The 25,846-nt window shown below is 44.2% G+C and overlaps 3 protein-coding genes across 3 annotated transcripts in view; 1 reads left to right on the top strand and 2 right to left on the bottom strand.

The window, feature by feature from the left end:
- Cda5 (Chitin deacetylase-like 5) overlaps positions 1-7,390 on the top strand; it is a 40,447-nt gene extending 33,057 nt beyond the window's left edge. The window contains exons 7-17 of the mRNA XM_076390968.1: positions 7-161; positions 245-417; positions 505-554; positions 1,112-1,246; positions 2,137-2,178; positions 2,338-2,531; positions 5,168-5,393; positions 6,162-6,291; positions 6,367-6,674; positions 6,751-6,949; positions 7,213-7,390. Of these exons, the coding sequence (XP_076247083.1) occupies positions 7-161; positions 245-417; positions 505-554; positions 1,112-1,246; positions 2,137-2,178; positions 2,338-2,531; positions 5,168-5,393; positions 6,162-6,291; positions 6,367-6,674; positions 6,751-6,949; positions 7,213-7,377 (1,777 nt within the window). The 3' untranslated portion in view covers positions 7,378-7,390. The remainder of the gene's footprint in view (positions 1-6; positions 162-244; positions 418-504; positions 555-1,111; positions 1,247-2,136; positions 2,179-2,337; positions 2,532-5,167; positions 5,394-6,161; positions 6,292-6,366; positions 6,675-6,750; positions 6,950-7,212) is intronic.
- Positions 7,391-8,289: 899 nt separating this feature from the next.
- On the bottom strand, positions 8,290-14,987 carry LOC143186659 (uncharacterized). The gene is made up of 30 exons (XM_076390365.1): positions 14,840-14,987; positions 14,669-14,775; positions 14,475-14,599; positions 14,284-14,416; positions 14,180-14,222; positions 14,061-14,095; positions 13,847-13,990; positions 13,587-13,793; positions 13,244-13,518; positions 12,907-13,187; positions 12,693-12,833; positions 12,627-12,651; positions 12,555-12,564; positions 12,494-12,523; positions 12,276-12,407; positions 12,181-12,234; positions 12,051-12,118; positions 11,574-12,003; positions 11,226-11,505; positions 10,945-11,169; positions 10,597-10,788; positions 10,229-10,500; positions 9,937-10,187; positions 9,737-9,857; positions 9,485-9,668; positions 9,328-9,412; positions 9,161-9,257; positions 8,812-9,093; positions 8,522-8,703; positions 8,290-8,449 (listed from the first exon to the last, which is right to left on the bottom strand). Exons 1-29 carry the CDS (start codon positions 14,985-14,987, stop codon positions 8,548-8,550), a joined length of 4,533 nt encoding a protein of 1,510 aa, XP_076246480.1. The 3' UTR covers positions 8,290-8,449; positions 8,522-8,547.
- A 6,070-nt stretch (positions 14,988-21,057) lies between these two features.
- On the bottom strand, positions 21,058-24,047 carry Hb (hunchback). Its single transcript, XM_076390364.1, has 5 exons — positions 23,901-24,047; positions 23,170-23,534; positions 22,892-23,137; positions 22,682-22,807; positions 21,058-22,615 (listed from the first exon to the last, which is right to left on the bottom strand). Exons 1-5 carry the CDS (start codon positions 24,045-24,047, stop codon positions 21,058-21,060), a joined length of 2,442 nt encoding a protein of 813 aa, XP_076246479.1.
- Positions 24,048-25,846: the final 1,799 nt, after the last annotated feature.

Here is a 25,846-nt window from a genome sequence, read left to right as displayed (position 1 = left end):
TAATAGGACGTCAGTTCCATCCTCCGAATCCCCAAGGGTCGCCAAGATCCTAGCCTCCACCGTCGCCCCAGTCATCTCTAAATCCTACTACAGCGATCCAGATCAGAGCTACCCCTACTACACGATCTACGACGACGACGTGTCCATCTACAAAGACGACGGTGAGAAATCTCTTTCCCTCCTGTCACAGGTCCAAGTTCATGTCTTAGAATTTAATTACCCAAGTCACCCATCTCTCAACTAGATTACAATCAGTACACCGTGAACCAAACCGTGCCTATCCAGCCCAGCGTCAGGATCAGCGAAGTAAACACAAAGCAGTACCAGAAGCCGAAGAAGGTAGCAGTGAACGACGCCGACAAGTACAACCTGAACCAGGACGTCACGGTGCAGGACTACGACATCTATGAGAATCAGGTGAGGCGATAGGTCCTCTGAACACGTTCAGAAAGGATAAGAGCACGCGACCAATCACTCTTTTTTCTGTTTCCCCACGCTGGCCAGGCTCAGCTGAACAAGAACAAGTTCCGCATTACCGACGGACAGTCGTTCAGGTGAGAAGTTTCTTATTGATCACGAAAGGATCTCGAGGGAGAAAGGGGAGCTCCTCGAGCGTAAAACGCTCCGCGAGACAAGAAAATTGCCCGCGTAATTGTGTGCGCTGTCACCTTGCGCTTTCATCGCTATTCTCGTCAATTACGCTTCTCGGGATCAGCAGATGATATCGTCTTCATTGTTGATGGGAGCCTCTGATATTCCGCGATGCTGAACGCGAAAATGTGTTTGCGTAAGGCGAGGTCAGCGATCCAATCGCAATTAAAAATAGTCAGACACTGGTCTGTCTGGTCGGGGCGACTCTACTCGAAGTAGAATTTCTTCTTTCGCGGCGCAGTGCCTCTTGCTTTATTAATCGATGAGTTGCAAAACAGTGCAACTTCAAAACCACTGCAACACTGAATAAGCGATAAATTCAATTCTTTTTTCATTTTTTACTTAGACCATTTTCACAATTAACTAGCAAATTTTCGACTTGTACTGTTCTCCACCTGGTCGATCCTTAAAGATTCCCTTCTCTCTTCAAATTTATCAATAAAAAAGTGCGTCTGCTCAGGCCCAACGTGATCAGCCATCCCGTCGTCCACGTGACCACTCCAAACGCGATCGTGGACACGTTTATTCCACTGACAACCACCACCCAACCGCCAACCACCACCACCAGCAGGCCTTACACGGTCAGTGCTCCCAGGTACAGTATCCACTTGATGATGTTAATTTTTTTGCGAAATTGTGTAACAAAACGAGACCCAACTCGGCAGGATGAACATGCTCAGTCCAAGACTTGTTACTCCAGCGAATTTACTTCACGCTTTCCTGCAACAATCCCTGAAGAGTAGCTCCTTTGTACACAGAACGTAATCCATCATAATTTGTTCGATGTCTCCGATCGATAAATATTACTCCCAGCGCGCTTCGTCGTGAAAATCAAACACGGGCTTCGATCGAGCGTGACGGTGCGCCTGCAGTTTGCTTTCGTCGCGTAATAGCTCGTGAAAGTATTGGTAGATCGTTGCCGAGACTCAGGAACTCCGATGGCCAGGACGTTAAAGAGGAGCTGATTCGACAGTAATGAAAGAGGCAGTCGCAATGGCAAGACCCTCGCGAGTCCTTGCCTTCGGCTCCCGTTCTGTCCAGCTTCCAAGAGGAATGAGACGGCCTTGCAACGTCTCCGACCAAGACCCGATTTCGCCCGTGACAGTGTTCCGCAAAACGAAGAGCTGACTTTCTCTTCCAGACATTTTCCTTTTATCCAGCCACCGGAAACAAAGTCGATCTTTCGGTTTATTCTGTCTCCATCTGTTGGCCTTTTCCTCTGGTTTAGAGTCGTTTCACGTGGTCGACCAGTAGTCAGCCATCGTGAGATTCATGAGAATAGAGGGTGTTACAGATACAGGTGGTCAAACTTTGTAAATACTTTTTGAAGATTCAAGTAGCCTCGACTCTTATCCCTGAATTTGGTTGCTGAGTTTGGTCTCTAAGCGAATCAGTTGCTGGAGACTGGTCGATCCTGTGTAATAAGCTTTAGACTATCGCTATCCAGACACAGTTATCTTTGATCGTATCCTGTTTCTCTTTCAGCCGAGGTCGGCCGCAGCAGATCAACCGTGGCACCGCACCTCCGTAAGTTCAGATCTGTCGATTAATTCTTGCTAATTATTTCACGCCAAGTGGTACAGGAATCACGGGAATGCTTACCAAAGAGATTGATAGAAAGTCTAGTTGTAGATTGATTTTGTCCTTTTTTGGAATAGTAGTGAAATCGATAATTCGGGGTTTCAGGCGGTCACGACCAACCTTGAAACCATCCACGGAGATAGTTTCGAAGGCCCAAGAGTTCGTTGACATCTACAGATTCCCTCCGACGAGGCCTGCACCGATTTATCCTACTCCTCAGGTCGACAAGCCCGCGGCCAAGTGTCGCAGAGACGTTTGCTTGCTTCCTGACTGCAGCTGCGGTGGCGCTGACATTCCAGGTAAGCTACTTTTGATGCAGATAGTCTTTCTAATACTAGATTCGTTGATATAGATACTGAGAAAAACGGAGAACATGAGAAGTATTAGCAATGTACTGTTGAAAGTAGAGAAGATCTTTTTTCTACTGATTATTGCTGGTGAAATTGAGAAGGATTAGAAGTACCCATAAATGTAGTAAATTACTTCTTAGTTGGTAGCCCAAGTATTCTCTCGCCTCAACTCGCCTACTTTCAGCAGTGCATAGTTAATGATCCTGTCCTCAGGACTCGCGCGGAAGACCCGACTCGCTATCGCCGAAAAGGACAGAGGACGTAGGCACCGAATGACGCAAGCGTCTGCACACCACGCGAATGTTAAGTTTAGTCGATCGGTTTAGCGGCCGCAGGAGTGACTTTCTCCGATTCTAACGTTACGCGTAACCGTCTTACGGGCCGTTCGAAAGTGAAACAGATCCGCCTTGCTCGCGATTTCGCGCGGGGTCGTTCGAAATCGAAAGCTCTCGCGTGGAAAGAATCTGAACCGACGTCTCTCGACACCCCTCGACGCCCTTCGACGTCCTGCAACTAGTTCCCCCGAATAAATATCAATAAAATCTGCCAAAGCTCCACAAGGTCTTTTGGCGATAGAGGAACATCCTGCATTTCTAATCTAAAGAAAGAACCAACCGCGCAGCTATCCTGGTACCACTTTGCATTCAATTAAAGTCAGAGGATGAACGCCACCGAGTCATGGCAATAATATTCCCCGCGGGCGAGGAGATCCACGCCAGGCCATCAAGCCGATCCTGTATCGTCTAGAAAGGATTGTGCAATTCTTGAACCACGCATAAATCATCCGGAAGGATGTCGGTCGTCTGCCCACGCTTCGTTTCTAATCAGACATCAGTCGCAAAGGATCCCATTGTCAAACGTCGCGAATCTTCGTTTCTAATCGATTCATTTTTAGTCGAACACTCGAATTGGCTCCCAGAAGAGGGTATTTAATTACAAGTTAACAGTCGAAGAGCCATCGGTGGGTCCTTTTAAACCCAGGAATCTGAATTTCTGAAAACCTTCTTTTTACCAATGACCTTGCTACTGTTAATCTCCCTCGTAACAAGTTACCTCGTCCTCCTTGGATAAACCTCGCGAAGACTCAACCTGAGAAGGCTAAAGGTCAAGGGCGAGAGTGCTCGCGTAAGATCGGTAACATTGTCGTAATGATCCAGGTGGAATCCCCGCAGAACAGACGCCGCAGATCGTTCTGCTGACGTTCGACGACGCGGTGAACGATCTGAACAAACTGTTGTACGCCGATCTGTTCGAAAACGGCCGTAAGAACCCGAACGGTTGCCCGATCACGGCCACGTTCTATGTCTCGCACGAGTGGACCGATTATAGCCAGGTGCAAAACCTGTACGCGGACGGCCACGAATTGGCATCGCACACGATCTCGTAAGTTCAATGGGAGGACGAATCATGAAGCTCGCGGCACGCGCTAATATTCGATTACACGCGACGCTTGCTGCCCATCGATCGTCATCGCCTTTCTTCGATCTTTCTAATGTTCTCCCTCTGGACACACGACTTCTGCTGTCGCCTCGAGAGGACATACCTTTCTGAGGGATCTGCGTGGCGATTGGAAGAAGTATGCTATTGATGCATTTGGGTCAGTATTGAGCCAGTGACTGTTCTTCCTTCTAGTAATTTAGTAAAATTTGATTATTTTCTTGGGCATGAATAAAATAGGGAAAGGGATGAGAGAATGCTCATGTCACTTGAAGCTTGTTAAAGTGAGGAATGGTCGAGCATTTGCTGGCTTGGTCTAAATGTATCCTAAATTACAGATGGAGAGTGCTGCTAGAAGGCTCAAAATCTCGTAGACTATATCACAAATCATATAAAAGTTTGAAAAGCTACATGGAAGAGTTCATAACAAAACCAGCCCCCTTTTACCAGAACCAAAAAACACTACCTTACAATTAGACTTCTTCCACTCGCCACCTCAGTAATCGCTTCGATCTCCAAACGATCCTCCAATCCCCACGAAAGCAGCGCAAAGAAAAAATGAGCGGAACAGTTTCCCGAGCCTCCGAGCGGAAGGATCGATCTCATTTAAAATTAAAATTCGAAATGAAGAATTCCACTGTGAATAGAACGTCTGAGAACCACCTGGAAGAAAGTATCGATGCTATCGTCGCGATGTCGCGTTTCATCAAGGTGCATTCGAGCTCGTCCCGTTCCGCTCGTCGTTCCGGAACGAATTGCGCCGCTTCCGTTCGCTGCTCGGCCCACGCAATTAGAGGATCGTCGGGGATCGCGATAAAATTGAAACAGCGGCGGTTGGCTGGTGAAACGAGCCCGCGATCGAAGATGAACGATGACACGGGCCAGGTTTCACCAGCCTCGTACCGCACCTGTGGCGTATACTAATGACGCGAGCTAACCGCAACTTTTCTCTTCTTCCCTCTCTCTTCGCTCTTTCTGCCTCTCGTTCACTCTGCCTGGCACACGCGACACGACCATCGAAAATCATTCGACACTGTACGCGACATGCACACACACCCACACTCGTTAACACCAACCCTGTCTCCGCTGTTCTCCCCTCCACACCCTTCTTCATCACCCCCGATCCGGACACGTATCCCGACAAACAGGTGACTACCTGCCGGAGGAGATACCGCAGATCGTTCTACTGACGTTCGACGACTCGGTGAACGACCTGAACAAGGGTCTCTACACCGACCTCTTCGAGAAGGGACGAAAAAACCCGAACGGCTGTCCCATCTCGGCCACCTTCTACGTCTCCCACGAATGGACCGACTACAGCCAGGTCCAAAATCTCTATGCTGCTGGTCACGAGATGGCCTCCCACACGGTTTCGTAAGTACTGAAACAGAAGAAGAAGATAGAAACCCTGGAGTCTATCCTTGTATGGAGATGTGGTATCGAGATCAAGGAACCGCGATGCTTCTATACCTCCGATCGTTAATCACTATTCCATTAACATTGAGCAACCGAGACGCTTATACCACCAATTGTGGATCATAGTCCATCACGCTCATTACGCCCATCAATTAGCAACTAACACTTGCTTGATTCTGAGGGACGATTATAGATACTGCTTCTTTGATTTGCTGTTTGCGCTCTTAACTGCGGGCCAGAATGTAGGAACTGGTTATTAATTGATGAAGCCTGATCTCGAAGTGCAACGCTCTTAGAAATCGACGGTTGCGCAAGCAAGTTTCGCATGGTCACTGTTGCAACTCGATGATTAGGTCTTGTGAGTACTGCAAGTTGAAAAATCGTTGGTTTCCTGGGGCAGCTTCTTCGATTTCTCGAGAAAGAAATTTCACAATTGAAGTGTTCTTGTAAAAAAACAGTGTGAGTGTTAAAATTGAGTAGAAATTTTCTGTTTTGTATTAAAAAATTATTGTATGTGCCATATAGAACACTTTTTAATAAAGAAAAAAATTCTCAGTTTTATCACTTGTCCTACTGTCCACAAGAACTCAATTTAGCTTCAATTTTGAGGACTCTCTCTGTACAGTCTCTCGTATTACAACGAGTATAGTATCAAATTTCCTGGATTCTGGCCCCTCTGATCGTTACTGAATCGAGTGATTAACAGAAAATGAATCCTCGCAACAGGCACAGTTTCGGTGAGCAGTTCTCTCAGCGAAAGTGGGCGCGAGAAGTGGCTGGACAACGTGAAATCCTCTCCGCCTATGGAGGCGTGAAGCTGGAGGATGTCAGAGGAATGAGAGCTCCTTTCCTATCGGTAATGTTCAACCAGAAGCATTGAAGTATCAATAGAAAAGATTGTGTTCTAAATGTGGCCTGATACGATGAACAGGTGGGAGGAAACAACATGTTCAAGATGCTGTGGGACACCAACTTCACCTACGACTCCTCTATGCCAATCTACGAGAATCGACCCCCTAGCTGGCCCTACACCCTCGATTACAAGCTCTTCCACGACTGTATGATCCCTCCCTGTCCCACCAGGTCCTATCCAGGACTCTGGGAAGTTCCTATGGTGATGTGGCAGGACTTGAACGGTGGCAGATGCTCCATGGGAGACGCCTGCAGCAACCCACCCACTGCTGATGGTGTCTACAAGATGTTGATCAAGAACTTTGAGAGACATTACACTACCAACAGGTCTGTCGATACTCTAGAGGGTGTAAGTTAGGTGGTGGTTGAGTTGATAGTTGCTAATGAGGCAAATCGTTTGCAGGGCGCCTTTCGGGCTCTTCTACCACGCTGCCTGGTTCACCCAGCCTCATCACAAGGAGGGTTTCATCTCGTTCTTAGATACTATAGTCGCCATGGATGATGTTTGGATCGTGACCAACTGGCAAGCGTTGCAATGGGTCAGGAATCCTACGCCACTGCCTCTGCTGCATACATTCGAACCCTTCGGATGCAACTACCCTGTGAGTAGACGAGGCAAAGCTGGTCCTTGCTGAAAGCTTGAGGGCTTCAGATCTCAAGACCTCGAAAACTCGAGAATTTGAAATCTTGTGATCTTGAGACCTTGAGGGCTTGAGGACTTGAGTCCTTCAGATCTTGAAAACCTGAGGACTAAAGGCTTTAAGAACTCGACATCTCGAAATCTTGACACCTCGACACCTTCAACATTCAAAACTCCTAAAATTTGAAGCAGCCTCTCAGAAAATCTGCATTTGAACCCCCACAGGACCGACCGAAGAAGTGCAACAACCCGAAAGTCTGTAACCTGTGGCACAAGAGCGGTGTAAGGTACATGAAGACCTGCCAGGCGTGTCCAGACATCTACCCCTGGACGGGCAAGACTGGCATTCGCAGCAGTCGCATCGACAACGACGTTGACGCGCACGAATGAGCGAGAGGCCGTCGTTGGTTCCGTGCGATCGAGGCCCAGCCAGCCGAGAACAGAAGCGCCATCGGACAAGCTGAAACGTTTCTACACCGATTCGATCAAAATTCCATTTCTCTGCTCCACTAGCCCCACGACACCGACATTCTCATTTGGGCCGAGTGCGCCAATGAAATCGACTCGTAATTCACGGCCACCCTTTCTCTTTTCCCTCGCGACGAGCGAACGAGTCGCGCGACACGGTTGGTCCCTCGGTTCCAAGGGCGAAAAAAGCCAAGCTTTGCTCCGAGAGGCGCGCTGTCGTTTCGAGGCGTTATTCTCGCCGATCGGAAAGAAAAGATCGAACGTTAATTGCGTGAGGGCTCTCGACAAGCGTATATTATATTAATGTACGCCAGAAGCTAACGTTCTATCGGGACGATCAGCGGCTAACATAATCGAAACGTAACTTAATTGATCGCATATGTAATCACCGGTGAAAGGAAATTGTATTCGACGCGCGATATGATCGATTCTTCGCGTTTACAGAGCAAGCGTTTTTAATTAGCGAGCAAATTATTCAACGAGGGATTATCTCTTAATGAATCGAGATTAGTCGGTGATCGAAATTGATATAGTGAACGAAAACGAGCATCGTTAGGGTTACGGTAGAATCGGAAATCGATGTCCTTTTCGTTCCAGAGAACTGGCGGAAGATCGATCGATCCTTCGCGCGAGAACTCGAAGCATCGATCGATCACGGGTATCTTATCTTTCCTTCTCTCTTCTTTCCTTCTTCTTCTTCTTCTTTTCTCCTTGCTGATCCTTCCTTCGCCTCGAAGCTGGTACATGTCCTTGGCGTACTCGGCCAAAACCGATAGACCAATTAATTAATTGTAAAGTGTAACTGTATCGTGGACGCGCAACTTGCAACTGGAATCGTCGGTCGCGAGAGGTTTCCTAAAATCGATCCTAAGGGTTAAACGCGCGGAGGTCGCCTTGCGGACGAGAGAAACGTGCCGAGAGAATGGACACGTTCACTTTGACCAAGTATCGTGCACACGAGGGGATCGTCGTGTATACCTTTTAGAACCTGAATCTGTAATACGCCTTTAATCAATAAATATTTCGCTACAATTCCTAGGTAACTGTCTTTTTATCTTAATTGTACCTTGAGGATTCTCATGAAGACTTCCTTTAAAAGTTCGAATCTGGAACAGGTAAGGGGTACATTATCGTGGACCAAGTCTCCACACTGAATTTGTGCACCTCTTGCCAGTGAATCGTGTCCTTCATGTTCACGTTCTCGATCCAGTACTGTGCCATTGTGTTATAGTTGGCCTCTTTCCATGTCTGTAGCAATAAGGCGATTTTAAATATTCAAATTTTTAAATATTCAAATATTCAAATTTTCGAATCTCCAGAATTTCAAAAATCTAAATTTTCAGAATTGTTAATCACCCGTTTATTCTGCTCGATCCAAGCCAACATTAGTTTGTTCTTCTGCGCCGAGGCCCACTTCTCTGCTTTTTGCAAGTAGTAGACACTCAGGGACCTTCGACCTCGAAGGAGACTCATGTAAGATTGCAAGAGATAGAGAAATGGCTTGAGGAAAGGCGCTTTGTTATACATCCGATGAAGTTGAGTAATGATAGTGTTCGCATTTTGCACTCGATCGAACAGATCACTCGACTTTCTTATATTGATTCGACGTTTCAGTATCAGCAGGTAACACTCGAGGCCCTGCAGTCAATGTAGCCACTTGTACAAGGAAAATAGGTACTGAATAATAATGAGACGAGGTTCATACTTTGATGCAATTGAAAATCTGCTCGAAATTGAAGTGTCTTATGTCCCTGACGTAGATATCGACATCCTGCACGTATATATCAGTAATTGCGATGGTCCTACAAACATATAATCTTGCCAAATAAAATATAATAATTAGATTATATGTTGCAAAGTTCAAAGACTCACATTCGCAGCTGCCAAATGCCTAGACAAGTGGTTAAACGCGACAGGCTTTGAGGATCACGTAAAACACAGGAAGTGGATTTATGAGCTGATCGAGAGAGTCATGTTGACTGATAAGTGATCTTTCAATTTTTAAGAATAAGTTTGAAGGTGATCTCACCAGTAAGTTTCTCGTGAAATTCAAGACAAACATCATAAGACTCCAAAATCATTCCAGCATCCAGATGGAACTCTAAACAAAGGGCATAGTACCAAGTAATGGCAGAGAGATCTATGTCCTCATCAGATAGGAAATATAACTCTTTGAGCAAGTCGACCGCCTCGTGCAGGTGTTTGGTCCACAACTAAAGTATTATTCCTCTAAAAAACTATCACTAGGCATAGATGTGTAACATAAGAATAAAAAGTTTACCATGATTTCGATCAAAGAAGGAAGCATACTGAGCTTCAGATTCACAAGATGCAACCAATTGCATATCTTCAGCATCATGCTTCCAATTTCGATAGCCTCGTTTAGTTCACCCTGCAGCACTCTTTAAATAAAAAATAAATTGCCAAATGATTCACTGGTGAGCTTTTACCATGAAAATATTATATTATTTTTACTATTACCTAGTATAATACATAGTTCGATACACTTTCGCCACCACAACCATCTCCTCCCCACAGTACCAAGACGTTTTGTTCTCTATAGTCCACACCATAGGCTGTTCTAAAGGCCCTATCAACTCCAAGTCCCCAAAGTATCGAAAAATCTCCACAGCAGTCAAGTAAACCCTCCCCTTCTCCAGAAACCCTCCAACATTTTCGAAAGCGATTCGTAGACTTCGCAGCACCGTCAATTTCGCGTTCTTCGACAGATTCTGCAACTAATCCCACCAAGAAATGTATTTACTCAACAAACCATCCCCCAGAAACGAGAAACATCAAGTACCATCAGAATAGTGGCCAGTCGTTGCAAGTAAATCGACAGATGCAAGTTATGAGTAGCCTGTTCTCCAGAATTTCGATTCAAGTTAAAGTCAGGGAAGCCCAGTAATAAATGTCGCAACTTCGTCTTAATTGAATCATAGCAGATCGCTTTATTAGAGCGCACAGGCATGCTGCGCAGAGCAACTGCATCGGTATAGAACCTCCTCGCTTGCGAGTAGTTTCCACTCGCGAAGTAGGCATCCCCTGAATATTATTTTCTTATTTTTCGCTATTTTTTCGTTTAGATTTCATTGAAATCTAGCTTATAAAGGACCTACTTAATTAAGGGAATATACTTACCCATTAAAATCAGCGACTTTCCCTTTTCTATCAGCGAGTCAGGACTGTCATCGAAAATGTTTGCCCTGATTCTCGCGATCTCTGTTGTGGTTGTGTATTTCACGAGGTACCTGGTTGCATGAAGTGACTGCGCTGTCTCGATCAGAGCTGCTGTGTACTCCAACATGAACTTCTCCAGCTCGTCAGGGTCGTCTGGAAAGCAACACGATGTAAGCTCGCTGTTCTGAGAAGAGTACAGCTAGGAACATACATCTGAGATCGAAATATCAATATTTCAGCTCACTATGGCTTTATGGAAGACAGATGAAATTTCTGTGCTAGATACTCAGTTTTATGAGACAAGCTTACTACTGTTCTCTATGTGATGATGCAGCCGCCAGTAGACATAGTTAACCACGTCCATACATCGACAGTTACGATAATCCAGGTACCCTAGTTGCTTCATTTGACTCTCGAATGAGGCGTTAGTGAATGACTCTGGTACCACAGAGGCACGTCTCATCCTGTGAATGTCAGTAGCGACACTTCCTTCTTTTATGTCTGAGCCAGACATATCTAGCAGAGATAACAGTACTGGTTACAAAATTAGAGTATATCGATGGCTTAATGCACAGACATTGCGTGTCCACCTTTGGTAGTTTGAGATTTTAAATCTCTCTTGACCAAAAGTGGACATACAACACCTTGCTTGTGCATTGAGCCATCGATATCTAAAGTACTTTGAATCTCACCATCATCGTTATCCACATGGACAGGCAGAATAGAGATCCTACGAATAGTTTCTCGCCTCTTGTCATTGTTAGTATCTATTCTGAAGATGCTCTTCCTCGGGGCGAGAGAATCGTGTCGAATCAGAGTCCCTCTTCTTTGCAGCGATGGACTCGACAGCGACGTGGACGGGGGCTCCTCCTAGTACTCGCAAAAGAGAAGCATAGTTGAGAATCTCTCAAAACATAGAACTAGAAGAGTTCACTTACCAGAGGTTTACTATTTTCCTTGGGGCTGACAGTCATGAAGCTGTTCTTCCCGCAGGTGCTGCACCTGTGGGCCTCTCGTTTGAAGAGGTTCGCAGCTTTCGAGTGGTAGTCCTTCCTCTCGTGCTCGGTGAGGATGTCGTAGAAGAGCGTGCGATAGGAAGCTATAGTGAACTCGAGGACCTTGCAGTGAGCCTCGCGAGGCAGCATCCTCGAGGCGAAGATTCGGGATGGCTGACAGTCGCATGTTGCCAAGTGGTACATGTTGCTGAAGGTTTGTCGACGTTTGAAGAGATAGTAGATCGTGTCGTCTGAGTGGAACTGTTTTCGCTGGAACATGCCGCACTCCAGGATCCTCAGTCTTATCATCTCTGACACGGCTGAGGCAACAAAGATAGTGGAACGTAACATTAGTGGCTGAAGGCTGAGGTGTCTAAGAAGATATAGTTCGTTTAGCAGAAATACTAAAAAATCTTATACACTATATATTTTGCAGCTAGGATCATTGATTTTGGGTCAAGAAATTGTCCATTTTTGAGCTGCTGTAACTTCGCGAAAAAAAATCGTACGGAGGTGAGCCTGGACTCATTTTTAAGGGCAAAGCCTCTACTTTCACATCCCTGAATTGAATTTGTTCAAAAAAATTTCGTGACTCCACGACGCGCTGAGAGAAAGAGGGTGATTTTTCGCTAAATGTTTTCCAACTTCAGAGGACTGCCAGGAACTTGATACATTTTTTTGAGGGATGTTTCTACAGTAGACATCAAATCTGAAGTCTCTTCTTTCGAACAAGACCTTAAAAATTGGTCTACGATTTTTTTTCGCCGAGTTATCGCACTTTGAACAAAAAGTGTGACTCTAGCCTCAGAATGGCGCTATGATCCAGAGATCGAAAAAGTTGTCAATCTTTGAGCTGCTGTAACTTCGTCAAAAAAAATCGTAGGAGGATGAGCCTAGACTCATTTTAAAGGGCAAAGCCTCTACTTTTTCTCCTCTGAGTTGAATTTTTATGAAAATCATTCTCTACTCGGTTGCAGTCCGAGAAAGAGAAGGTACTTTTTTCCTTGCGCCTCACGAATCACTGTTAGAATATAATATTAAAATAAATACATCAATATTCACCTTTAGCAGTGTATAATGGGGCAGAGTTGGTCAACACAGCTTCGAGAATATTTCTTGAAAAGATAGATCCCATGACTGAAGCACACTTAATAAAATCTTGCTCATAAGAATTCATTCTATTGTAGATATCGATCCTCAGGCCTAATTAATTAACAAACCTTAACAAACCCTCTATAAAAACTCCTCACTTATAAATCTATGAAGTGTGTACTACCTATAACATCTCGATTAATTTCAATGAAACCAATCGGCATCCTGGAAAGCACAGAGACATTCAACGTGGTCATCCGCGTCCAATGCAGAGGAGGAGCCACTTCTTCAGGGGTCAGGTCCCTCGGTAACTTCGCTATATACGAACCATCAGGAAAGACAAGGTCATAGTGTATCACTTCCTCAGGCTTGATTATGACAAAATCCAGAGCATTGATTTGCAAAGCAGACATCAGAAAGGCTTCACACCAGCTGATGGAATTCTTGCTGCTCTTCTGAAGAATCCTAGACAATTCAACGATATCAAACAGCTACCTAATTAAAGATCAGGCTCTCCTCACTTCTCCAGGCCAGTTGGAATAGCGATCACGTTGAGGAACTGGCAGGCAAACGCCCCGAGATATTTTTCATTTAGTCCCAGCAGCGATCGATGCATCAGCCTTTTGTCTTGGCAGATCCCTGCTTCCACTTGCGATAAATTGTCCCAGGAGACTGGCTCCGTCAGCGTCAGAACTAGCACTGCGTTCTTGTTACTCAGAACAGAGGACAGGAACTGCCAAGACAACAGGTCCATGTGCTGCACGTCGTCCAGTAGGATGCAAACACAGCCAACCACCTGTTCTCAAAACAGAGTCACTTTATCCATACAGAATACCTTTGTAATACTCCCTCATAGTCACCCACTGAGTTTAGTATCAAATTAAAAATTTTGATCATCCTCGTATGTCGATGCCAATCATTGTCCTCGCAATAGTTCTTCGAAAGAGGAAATTGGACTCTCATTATAGTGTTCAGGTAGCAAAAATCCTCGGGAGGTAGAATATTAGCCAGCTCCTTTAGTAGAACCTTCTCGCGAGAGTGCACTGAGGTGCAATCCACTGCATCGAAAAGCTGCAGGATGGAGATTATTTTTGAAGAAGTTTAAGAGAGAGCTGAAAACGTACCTGAAGAAAGATGTGGTAGAGAACTGCATAAGATTTCTCTGCGTAGGACTCGTGGAGAGAGAGCTTGACTAGTTTTAACTGTCTGTTTCGCACGACTGTGACGAAGGCGTCGAGGAGCCTAGATTTGCCTGACCTCTCAGCACCCTTCAATATATAGATCACATTAATCACTAATAAATAGATAAATTAGAAACTTATTTAGGAAGGGGTCTACTGAATTAAAGAGAAACTCTGTGTCTGAGAGCCAGACTAACCCAAGTCCAGGTTAAACTAATATGAATCTACTTGAGTGAAAGAGATTTAATAGAATAAAATACAAACTGTTTCAAATACTGTGTATATTAAGAGATGTATAGTCATTTGCTTCTTTGCTATCCTGAAAAATAAAAAAGGACTTGGGTCAGTTTGACCCTCAGAAACAGAATTGAAGACTAGACCTCGATCAGCATCCCTGAATAAATTCGTCCAGTCACGCCAATGTCGTCCAAGATATCCTTAAAATATTCCAAATCTTGGAATCTGTCGAGGATGGGATATGAGTAATCGAGATTCGAAGACCCTTCTAATCTCCTGAAGAGAATCACTTTTATAGAACGTTTCTGATACTAATTTTCTACACAGTACTTACGTATCAGTGTCTAAGAGTTCATACACTTGAGCCTTCCCAAATGTCGACAGTGTTCTTATACCTCGAGAACGGAATTTCTCTTTGGCCAAACAGCTGAGTAAAACAGTGTCATAATCGCAGGATATCTATAAACAAATTTTGAGAGATTAGTTTCCAGATTTTCAGTGATATGCTAAGTAAAATGTCAGACAAACCTTTTCGAACGAAATTAACATTAAGGAAGTGGCTTTGTCAACTGGAATACCAAGAATCATGTACTGCCTCCTAGCAGCGTGACCAATGACTCCACAGAAGACCATTCCTAAAGATAAACAATTTCTAGAGCTTCTAAAGTTCAGTAGAATACAGAGGAGTATGAAACTTACCAGTGGAGACACCAATAAAAACCATCTTGACTCCCATGATGCTCTTCAATTCCTTCAATATTTCCAATCCACTCAGGATTGCATCCTGCGAGGTGTTCTCAGGACCCTTCTCATTATATTCCCTAACTCCGTACACAATACGGAACATAATATCCGATTCATATAAATTGATTATCTCAATGCATCCATGGTATTTCTCAATTATACTGCAAAATATGAAAGGATTCAACTTCTCCATCAACTCTCAAACCAAAAATCAGAGACAGTACTTCAGCAGGAGCTTAAACATTTCATCGACCAGTGAGATTAGCTCATAAATACTGCACTTGGATGGAATGACGTTGATAGATAAAACTGTGACGCGTTTCACTTCTGTGAGGTACTCCAAGGATTCCTCCTCCAGCGCCTGGAAAAGAAACACTGTGAATAAAAAGTCCTATGAAGGAGTTCTTCTATACTCAATAGGAATCGAGGAAATCTACCTGCTTCAGGACTGGCTTCAACATGTAAGTCTTCAAGAACGATCCAAGATCCCGCTTCAGCGCCTCGATCAGAGAGACTCTTGCTGCGAGAAGCGTCCATCTGCGTTAATCCTGCGTCTCGACGATGACGTCGCGCTAACTCGATGGAAACGCTCACCGTGGAATGACTGTACGTCCTCAGTGGAGAACGATGAGAAATCTGACACCGTTGATGCATCAGCTCTCGAGTCCATGGATGCTCTGGTTATGCTTTCGCTGCGCTCTGATGAGGAGTCCAGAGGCCGATCCGATTCGCCTAGGTCCGTGGATTCCCGAGGCGGTCCGAGGACTTTTATGATCTGTCAATAAATAAGGAGAATTTATTTGTTAGGGAGGTCTTGTAGGGAAAATTTTTGGAGAAAAAAGCCACCTCCACTTTCACCACTTGTATTTGGATATAGAAGTGTTTTTGAGAAAATTCAATTCAGGGGTGAGAAAGTAGAGGCTTTGCACTTTAAAATGAGTCCAGGCTCACCTCCCTACGATTTTTTTTCGCGAAGTTACAGCAGCTCAAAGATTGACAACTTCTTCGATCTCTGGATCACTGTGGCATTCTGAGGCCAGAGTCACACTTTTTGTTCAAATTGCGATAACTCGGCGAAAAAAAATCGTAGATCAATTTTTAAGGTCTCGTTCGAAAGGTGAGACTTCAAATTTGAAGTATACTGGAGAAGCAACCCTCAAAAAAATTTATCAAGTTCCTGGCAGTCCTCTGAAGTTGGAAAACATTCATCGAAAAATCACCCTCTTTCTCTCGGCGCGTCATGGAGTCAAGAAATTTTTTCGAAGAAATTCAATTCAGGAATGTGAAAGTAGAGGCTTTGCCCTTAAAAATGAGTCCAGGCTCACCTCCCTACGATTTTTTTTCGCGAAGTTACAGCAGCTCAAAGATTGACAACTTCTTCGATCTCTGGATCACTGTGGCATTCTGAGGCCAGAGTCACACTTTTTGTTCAAATTGCGATAACTCGGCGAAAAAAAATCGTAGATCAATTTTTAAGGTCTCGTTCGAAAGGGGAGACTTCAAATTTGAAGTATACTGGAGAAACAATTCTCAAAAAAATTTATCAAGTTCCTGGCAGTCCTCTGAAGTTGGAAAACATTCACCGAAAAATCACCCTCTTTCTCTCGGCGCGTCATGGAGTCAAGAAATTTTTTCGAAGAAATTCAATTCAGGAATGTGAAAGTAGAGGCTTGGCACTTTAAAATGAGTCCAGGCTCACCTCCCTACGATTTTTTTTCGCGAAGTTACAGCAGCTCAAAGATTGACAACTTCTTCGATCTCTGGATCACTGTGGCATTCTGAGGCCAGAGTCACACTTTTTGTTCAAATTGCGATAACTCGGCGAAAAAAAATCGTAGATCAATTTTTAAGGTCTCGTTCGAAAGGGGAGACTTCAAATTTGAAGTATACTGGAGAAACAATTCTCAAAAAAATTTATCAAGTTCCTGGCAGTCCTCTGAAGTTGGAAAACATTCACCGAAAAATCACCCTCTTTCTCTCGGCGCGTCATGGAGTCAAGAAATTTTTTCGAAGAAATTCAATTCAGGAATGTGAAAGTAGAGGCTTTGCCCTTAAAAATGAGTCCAGGCTCACCTCCGTACGATTTTTTTTCGCGAAGTTACAGCAGCTCAAAGATTGACAACTACTTCGATCTCTGGATCACTGTGGCATTCTGAGGCCAGAATCACACTTTTTGTTCAAAGTGCGATAACTCGGCGAAAAAAAATCGTAGATCAATTTTTAAGGTCTCGTTCGGAAGAAGAGACTTCAGATCTGTATTCTACTGTAGAAACATCCCTCAAAAAAATTTATCAAGTTCCTGGCAGTCCTCTGAAGTTGGAAAACATTTAGCGAAAAATCACCCTCTTTCTCTCGGCGCGTCATGGAATCAAGAAATTTTTTCGAAGAAATTCAATTCAGAGATGAGAAAGTAGAGGCTTTGCCCTTAAAAATGAGTCCAGGCTTATCCTCCTACGATTTTTTTTGACGGAGTTACAGCAGCTCAAAGATAGACAAGTTTTTCGATCTATAGATCATTGCGCTATCCTGAAGCCCGAGTCTCACTTTTCATTCAAAGTGCGATAACTCGGCGAAAAAAAATCGTAGATCAATTTTCAAGGTCTCATTGGAAAGGGGAAGCTTCAGACTTAAAATCTACTGTAAAAACAGTCCCGAAAAAAATTTATCAAGTTACAGAGAGCAGCTTGAACTTGGGATTTGTACAGAAGCAGTAAAAGAGACTTACCTTCACGTTTCTCGAATCCTTGATGACATACTCGTACTGTGAGGGCGCACAGTGGTCCCAAGCACTAGAAGCTAGCACTAGATCTCCAGGCAGACAAGCCCTCCTCGCATATTTCAGCTCCTCGAGAGGCTTACCCCCAACCACGAAGTGTCTCACATTTTCGTCGCCGATGACAGAGAAAATCACCTCACCTGCTGCCACTGCGATATCCACTGTGAAATTCGACATCAGTTCACAACTGCTGACCAAGAGAAACTCTAAATACTAAACACTATACCTTTAGGAGGAGGGGAGTCCTGATTCTTCACTAACGCAACGAACTCTTGCATTCGTTGCCCACATAAAATCACGTTATATACCATCGTGGCGATGAAATCATTTTTCTCCAACTTCCAGGCCACTAACAGTCCCTCCCCTGCCAGACAGCAGTGCTTAATTCCAATTTCTTAATTTTATTTCAATTTGTTGGATGTAAAGAAGACGTACTAGAAAATTTCAGTATATCGCCTTCAGTAGTGTACACTTCTTGAACAATGAGACTTAGATACTCGTTGAGTATATGGATCAGAGCGTGACTACCACCGTTTTCTGCACTCATGTACTTTTCGTAGAGACTGAACAGTCGTGAGACATCTATTAGTCCCATCACCGCGAAGAACTTCCGGAAGTTCTTCCTGGTCAGGTCTGTTTCGTATATCAACTCGTCAGGGACGAAGGTCGCCATCGTTCTGGTACACTTGTCGTTTCGATGGGCGTTCAGTACCTGAATGAGGGTTTTTATAGCTGGTGAAGGAGAAGGGAGAAAGAACTAGAGGGGTGACTAACCTCCCTTAGACCGAAACTGTATTTTTTGAAAATGGGACCGACGAGGTCTGGGGTCCAGACAGTCTTCTCTTCCTCGAAGGGCATTATTAACTTTTTATTGCTTTGAGTAATCTCATTCACTTGGTTTTAAAGAACTAACTGGAGAAATTAATTAACCAAGAACTTGTGGGGTGAATATGTCAATTATTAATCGCTGCGATATGATTACTGAAGCTTGCGCATGTGGAAAGGGAATGAGCTTCTATATCTAATATTTTAGAGTTTAGGGGAATTTGGAATAATGTGAATCTACTGTGCCGCGAAATTTCTTAATGTTAGATAGTGAAAGGTAGTTAAAACCAAGTTAGATAAATAACTTATGTATTTTGCGATTACATACATAATGCAAGAAGGAATGTCGAAACATTATAGTACTTAAATTAAACTACTCACTAATTAGGAACCTTGTTTTTTGGTCGATTCGCACGATCGTCGAAAGCATACTTAAGAACGAACGCATATATCGTAATAAACGATACAAAACAGCTACGTGCGCGCCTCGTCCGCAATATCTATATATTTTTTTCCTTTTTGTACAATTGAAAACCAAAATGGGCCAATGTGGGTTTCATCCAAGAACGAAAATGGCTGCGAATGAAAAAAAGAAAGAAAACAGAAATGAAATAAAGAAATGATTTCGTATTGCGCTACGAGCACGACCAGACAAACTAACATGTGCTTATTAATCAAACTCTCAGACTTTTTCTTTTCAGTCTTCAAAATACACTATCCTCGATACGAACGTGTACATTAAGTTCTTTATCGATGAGCAACTCGTACAGAAATCGTTCAACGAAAAAAGCTCGTCTTCTCAGAGGGAAAAAAAAACAAAAGAAAAAAGAAACAGAATGAAATGAACAAAAAAGAATGGACCTCCATATACGAAAAGTCTCTATGTGTTTCTCCTGATAGAATAGAATCTCTTGTATAAAAAAATATAGTTATCTATATATACTCTGTATAGTCGCATTTCTCTCCATGCCAACAAAACGTTTCCTTTACACCTAATAGAAAACGAAGGCTAATGAAAAATCAACCGCTCTCGTTGGGTCTCTTAAAAAGTGGTCCTTGCTAAAAGAACTCGAAACGGTAAATCTAAATAAGACCTGCGATCGGCGTTAAACGATTCGTCGAATGAACTAGGCGTCTTCGTCACGTATAAGAAGGAACAAAATGAAAGAGTAAAAATGAAAATGAAACGTGAGCGATGTAAAAGAACGTGAGGGGGGGAATGTAAAAAACAGAAAACGCGTGACAACTAAAACACTGTCCTGTAAAATGAAATTCACTGTAGTGAGAAAACTAAAAATCAACTTCTATCAAAAGTAAGAAAAAAAAAATGAGAAAAAAAAAGAAAAAAAAAATAGGGAAACGTTAGTCGGATCAACTGGAGATGAGTTAAGGGTCCCAAATCTATGAGAATTCGACTTTTTGAGAATACTTCGCGGAAGTTCATGAATATTCGCGATTCTATTCGAACTGTCCTCCTCGAAAGTGTCGGAATGCGGAGCACTCAGAACAAAGATTCCGATTTGGTGCTTCCAGACGCCACACGCAACAGCCAGCCTTCCCGTCACACTTTCTTTAGATTGCACACCGAGACCACCGACAACTCACAGCACTCACACGCGGTGGTATTTGACTAGAATCGAGAAACTATTCGAAAGTTCAACTCTTCGATCCCCAACCGCGATCCCTAAATCTGGCCTCGCGTACTCCTTCATATCTCGTTTCTGCGTCACTTTTCTATCTTACATCAGCATCCTTAATTGACGTGTAAACTTACAGCCTAAATAGAATTATCGATCACTAACTTTACAGGCTTCCCAGAACGAGAATCTTCAGCAATATAAAAGTCCCTGCTACAAACGCAGCTACCTCGAGCCTCTAGCTGAGTAAAATGTTTCTATCCCTTCTATCACGTATATAGAAAATTCTATAAAAAAAGAAAACTGTGAAAAAGTACTATTTCATTCAGCTTTCGAGGCATTAAAATCTCTCGACAGCTTCGATTCTCGTTCCAAGCAGATCTCCTTGGACGTTCCAAACCCGTGAAAATCACGTAAAATAAAGAATCTTTATCTCTATGAAAAAATATATATAATAGTACCAATCTCTATGCGTACACCTAGCATCCTAATTTGTACATGTGTTGATTGAGGTAATCGTGGCAGTCTTGCGCCTCGAGAGTCTGCAGAGTTCCGTCGACCGAACGCAAAGTGAAGAACATTTCTCAAGAACGTTCCCCAACAGTTCTAGCAAAAATTCCATTCTTCGTCAACAGCGGATCCAAAAGACTCCATAAGGGCTCCTTCGAATCCTCGCCCCTGCGCTCTCGACGCAGCTTCACTCGGTACTTACATTCCTCGCTACCTTAAAGCCTAATCCGCGCCGCGAGTATTGCTTAGGATTCTAGCGGTAAAATCGCTCGAATTCCATCCTCTCTCGGAGCGGCCACGTCGACGTCTCTCGACAATCGACCCCGTGCTCGAGCAGAGGCCAAAGTCCAAGCGCAGACCATCCCTCTACGCTTGTGGATCGAACAGCCCCTGGTTCCAAGATCACCGAATAGTCCTTGGTCCAGCTACGAGTGCTTCGACCTAGCGATATGCAAGAAGAAGGACACTTTGTCTGTGCACTCGTGGCCACACATGTTGCACGTGTAGGGGTTCTTGTAGCCGTGGTAGCCCATGTGAACAGTATACATCACCACGTTTCCAAAGGCGATGTCGCAGTACTGGCAGCTGAACTCGTTGCCCAAGTTACGCTCGCTGACAGGCTTCGTCTCAGGGCTCGCGACAGAGGACTCCAAGTCCTGCTGCTCGTCGCGAGAGTGTTGGAGCTCCTCGTCAGTGTCCTCTTCCATGACCCTGCGGTCCAGCTTCACTGCTCTGCCCTTGCGTCTGCTGGTTCCTGTCGCCCTCGGGGAATTCGTCACTTTCTGGATGTTGCTGTTGGTATCAGGCTTGCTGAGGTCCAAGGGAGCAGCTCTCGAGTCCATAGAGTGGCTTAGGTTCTCCAAAGGGGGCGGGGACATGTCCATCGTTTTTGGAGACTCGCTGCTAGGCAACCCATTGTAAATATTATTTGCAACAGTGTTCATGGCTAGACACCTGACTGCTAGGTCCTGGGGCGAGTCGTCCTTGAATTTCTCAACGTCGATGGCCTTCATGTAGTCCATTAGAGCGTTCGATTTAAACCTGTCCAGCTGCTTCTCCACGCTGTTGTCGTCGTTGACTGGGAAGTGGGTTATGGGGAACGTGGCGAATATTTGGTTGTATGGGAACGCCATGATGGGCTGATTCTGAATGACCCCGTTGAGACCATTCACAGAAGTCATGCCATTCATGGGGTTCATGGGCAGGCAGTGGCTCACTGGAGACATCTGAGGAGGCACTACCATCTGAGGCGAAGGCAACGACGTCTGTAGGTTATTGTTAGCGAGGCTGCTGTTCTGGCTGGCGTCCTCCTGCTTCACTGTCTTCTGTTTAGGTCCTCGCCTCGTCCCATAGACGTCAATTATGGGCAGTGGATTGGGCGAGCCATCTGCATTGAGTACCATCGCTGGCTGATGGGAGTACTTCCTCAGATGAAGCTTCAACGAGTGACAGTACTTGGTGGCGTACGAGCAGTTCGCGCACCTGTACTGATAGATGTTCGAGTGTGACTTCAGGTGGCTGTTCAGCATCGATTTGTTCACGCAGGAGTAGGAGCATTTGTCGCATTTGAAGGGCTTAGAGCCAAAGTGATTCCTCAGGTGATACTCCAAGTGGTGCTTGTATTCAGTAACGAAGGGACACTTTGGACAGGTCAGCAGCTTCTCAGCCTTGATGTGGCTGCGACTGTGCTCCCAGAACTCGAGCTTCGTGATCGCCACGAAGTTGCACTGCTTGCATCTGAAAGTCTTCACTTTGCCCTGGGAGTTCACGCGAGGGACACGCAGCCCTGGCTCGTCTGCTTCTTCAGACTCCTGCTCTGAACGCTCGCCCTGGTTCGGTGACAGGCGGTTCTCGTCCTGAAGAGCACCTGGCCCGGATAGCTGACCGAGCACTGTCTTCACGAAGTCCTGTGTGTCGCATTTTGTGGCGCAGTGAGTCGCTAGATGCTCGGTGAACTTTAACCTGCAACATAGAAACATTGTTCTAATAAGAAGATGAAGAATAAAAGAGTCCACTTTTTGTACTCCTATACAATCTTTTTTAATTTACTCTAAATGCATTAAAACCTGCATTCTGGTTATAAATAGGGTCAGTCTAGGAACCAGGCTGGACTGTACTACTATTTCAAGTAAAGTTAGCTCTTTGAAGCATGGAATTTTAGAAAATAAAAAGACCCTGTAAAATTTAGCAAAGTAGGTTTATTCTAATTATTAGGAAATTATTAGAGTGCTTCAAATAATTTTAATTTTTCATGGTAACATAAAAAATATCCCACCATGTTTTAAAGGGTTAAAAAAGAAACAGCAGAACAGACAAGAAAAATCGCGAATACCATTCAAAGAACAAGTTGCATATTGCACCTGCACCGATGCATTCATAAAAAAGCAAGTAATGCATTTCCCTCTGCAATTTCTTCCAATTTCTACCCCAATTTCTCTGACCCATCCTGACCCATCCTGACCCAGTTTCCTGACGTCCCCTGACTTCCCTATCCCTAATATTATCCTACTATAAAACGAAAAAAAGCTGCACTGTACCTATTTACCGCACTGAAGGCGCAAATAGGGCACTGCAAGGCGTCCTGTACGAGTTCAGCGTCGCCGCCAGCAGGCTTCACTGTGCTGGAAACCACGTCCATCGCCTGCTCCGACTGGTGCTCGCCTATCGTGTGATGCTGCGCGTACTCGAGGGGCGAGCCGCAACTTTTGTACATCCCCTGAGGACTGTAATCGAACGCAGTGCACTGCATATTGTTGGAGTCTTGCGAGGTCGCGCTGCCCGGCGACAGGCTGCAATTCGCCGTGGACGAGGATCGCCTGCTCCTCGGTGAGGCAGAGTTGCTAGTATAGTGATCTGGCGACACCCCTGAGTCGTTGTTCTTGTCCTCTGTGGGCTCTTCCTTCTAGAAAAGAAAAAGAAAACATGTTACGATAGATTCCTAATTTCTTGGGATCGTGTCTCTTCGAGCTCTCTTGGTTCCTTGAATTATGAAACAGATAGGGGATGCTGCGTAAATGGCCCCGAAAGGAGAGTATCGATAATCCGAGGAAAGAGATAGCGGACGTAAAGAATCCTCGGTCCATTGAAATAAAGAGGAGCGACATTTTGTCGATGGTGGATGGGGATGGAAGAGGCTGGACGGGGGATGAAAAAACGGGAAGGGAAAGCGAGGGTGGTCGGAGCGATGGTTGTAAAGGGATCGAGAGGGTGAATAAGTTAAAAGAGAGAGAGGAGATTCGATCGGAGGGGGGTTGAAGCGATTACTCACCACGATTCTATCGGCGATACCCCAAGCGGGCGTGGTTGGCGAATGGAGGGGATGGCGTTGCTCTTCGACAATGGTTTGTTGCTGTTGTTGCCGTTGCTGATTCGGCGCGTGTACCAAAGGCTCCGCCGTGTCCCAGTTCCCTCTCATCTTGTCACTCTGTCGAATTAAATAAACAAAAATTATTATCTCCTGTCAGAAAAATTCTATTTCAAAATAATGACACTCGGAAATGTTTGAAAACTAAATCATTAATTAGAAATTATGGACCGCGGATTCTTATGCATTTGTGAGAAATATAAGTTTGCAAAATATTGGACTGTAACATAAATAAGTACAGCTGCGTATATGAAAATATATTTTATTGATGATATTAACCAATTACTTTTAAAATGAGAAACTGTCACAAATAATAATAGAAATTATGCATAATATTAATTGAACCTAAATCTGTACATTGTAAATAAATAAAGAGTGTCGAATATGACCGACCTTATTTATGTTACGACCCCATAATTTGCAATCATATATAAAATATCAAGAATGAACAAGGCCCGTATTTAAGTTCCATTGCTTCAGTCAGATTTATGAAAATATAAATTTGCATGAAAATTCGCAGTCCAATTATAACGCAGCCTAGAGGAGAGTAAAAAATGAATGTGTCAGGCAGATTCGACCGGAATAAAGAAACAGGTGAAAGCCCCATCGCTCTCAATCAATGCGCCCCACACTGAGGGTGGAAAGGGTTGGGAATTGTGCGAATTTCCACGAAGAAAGGTACAGGGCCGCGGTAAATAGCCCACGCCTGGGTTCGAAGGTAATGTAGCACGTTTCTAAAGCGAATTCCCAGTAAAATTACTCGACAATGTTTGCCTGCTGCCCTCGACGTCCTTTCCCCTTGAACGCGCATAAGAACAAATCCTTCCGGCGTACCAATGACCTGGCTAATTTATTCAACCAGGGCAACAAATAGTGGAAATTGTTTCGACCGAGGACCGTACTTTCTATTCAAGGAAGCGTTTGCCTTTACCACTCGATCGTTGCTCGAGACGAACCTCCCGATTTCTTTTGGAATTCATTGAACCGATTGAAGAACAGCACGACTCCTAAATTAACCATTTTTAAATATTCTAAAAACTGTATCTGGACTGCAGAACCAAAATGTATTAAGTCATCTAAAGAAAAACAGTAGTACAAATCTAAAATTAGCCACTTTTAAATAATCAAGAAACAGTGTATTGAGTCACAGGGAAAACAAGTGAACTTACAATTAATATACTATGCCTCTGGGATTCAGATAGAATTATACCTTGGTGTTAAATGTCTCAAAATATAGTCTTTAGATCTGTAGTTCTTCAGCTCATTGGTTTCATTGTTAAATTACAACTTCACGAATACTGAACAGCGGTGTCAACTAATTAAACAAATGTCGAGAATCGAGGAACGTAATCCAATACCAAATATGCGTGAAAATTTCGTCTCCCCTTTCGGTTTTCGGACCATCGATGGGCGTTTCGCGAGCTCCCTGGTCGCAGGCCTGGAACGAACGGTTCCAGGGTTAAGGTCTGGCTCATTTATTCAAGTGGAGCACATTCTGAGGCCCCGTCGACAGGGTTTTGGGAGATTCCGCCTTTGACTTCTGCTAAAGTTTCATTGTCCGTTTACCCCGAGACACGACGGCCATAAATAAAATTCAAAGACGAAGTCTCTTTCGGTCTGCGCTTAGCCTGAGCCCAGATTCGGTCGAAAACAAACAACCCTTGCAAGAACGAGGGAGCCTTGGCGAATCTTCGGCAATTATCCCGCCACCACGTGCAAATTTGTCGAAACCAAATGAAAATGGAACTTTGATTTTAAAGACTTGGATTTAATTGAAGATAGAACACTGTCTTTCTGTAAAATGGAATACGAATTACCAGAGAGGCTTCACGATAAGTTCCCAGCTTGTA

Source organism: Calliopsis andreniformis, unplaced genomic scaffold, assembly GCF_051401765.1.
Source record: "Calliopsis andreniformis isolate RMS-2024a unplaced genomic scaffold, iyCalAndr_principal scaffold0022, whole genome shotgun sequence".
Taxonomy (NCBI): domain Eukaryota; kingdom Metazoa; phylum Arthropoda; class Insecta; order Hymenoptera; family Andrenidae; genus Calliopsis; species Calliopsis andreniformis.
The sequence above is the reverse complement of the archived record's forward strand: the minus strand, read 5'-3'. Positions and strand labels throughout refer to the sequence as shown.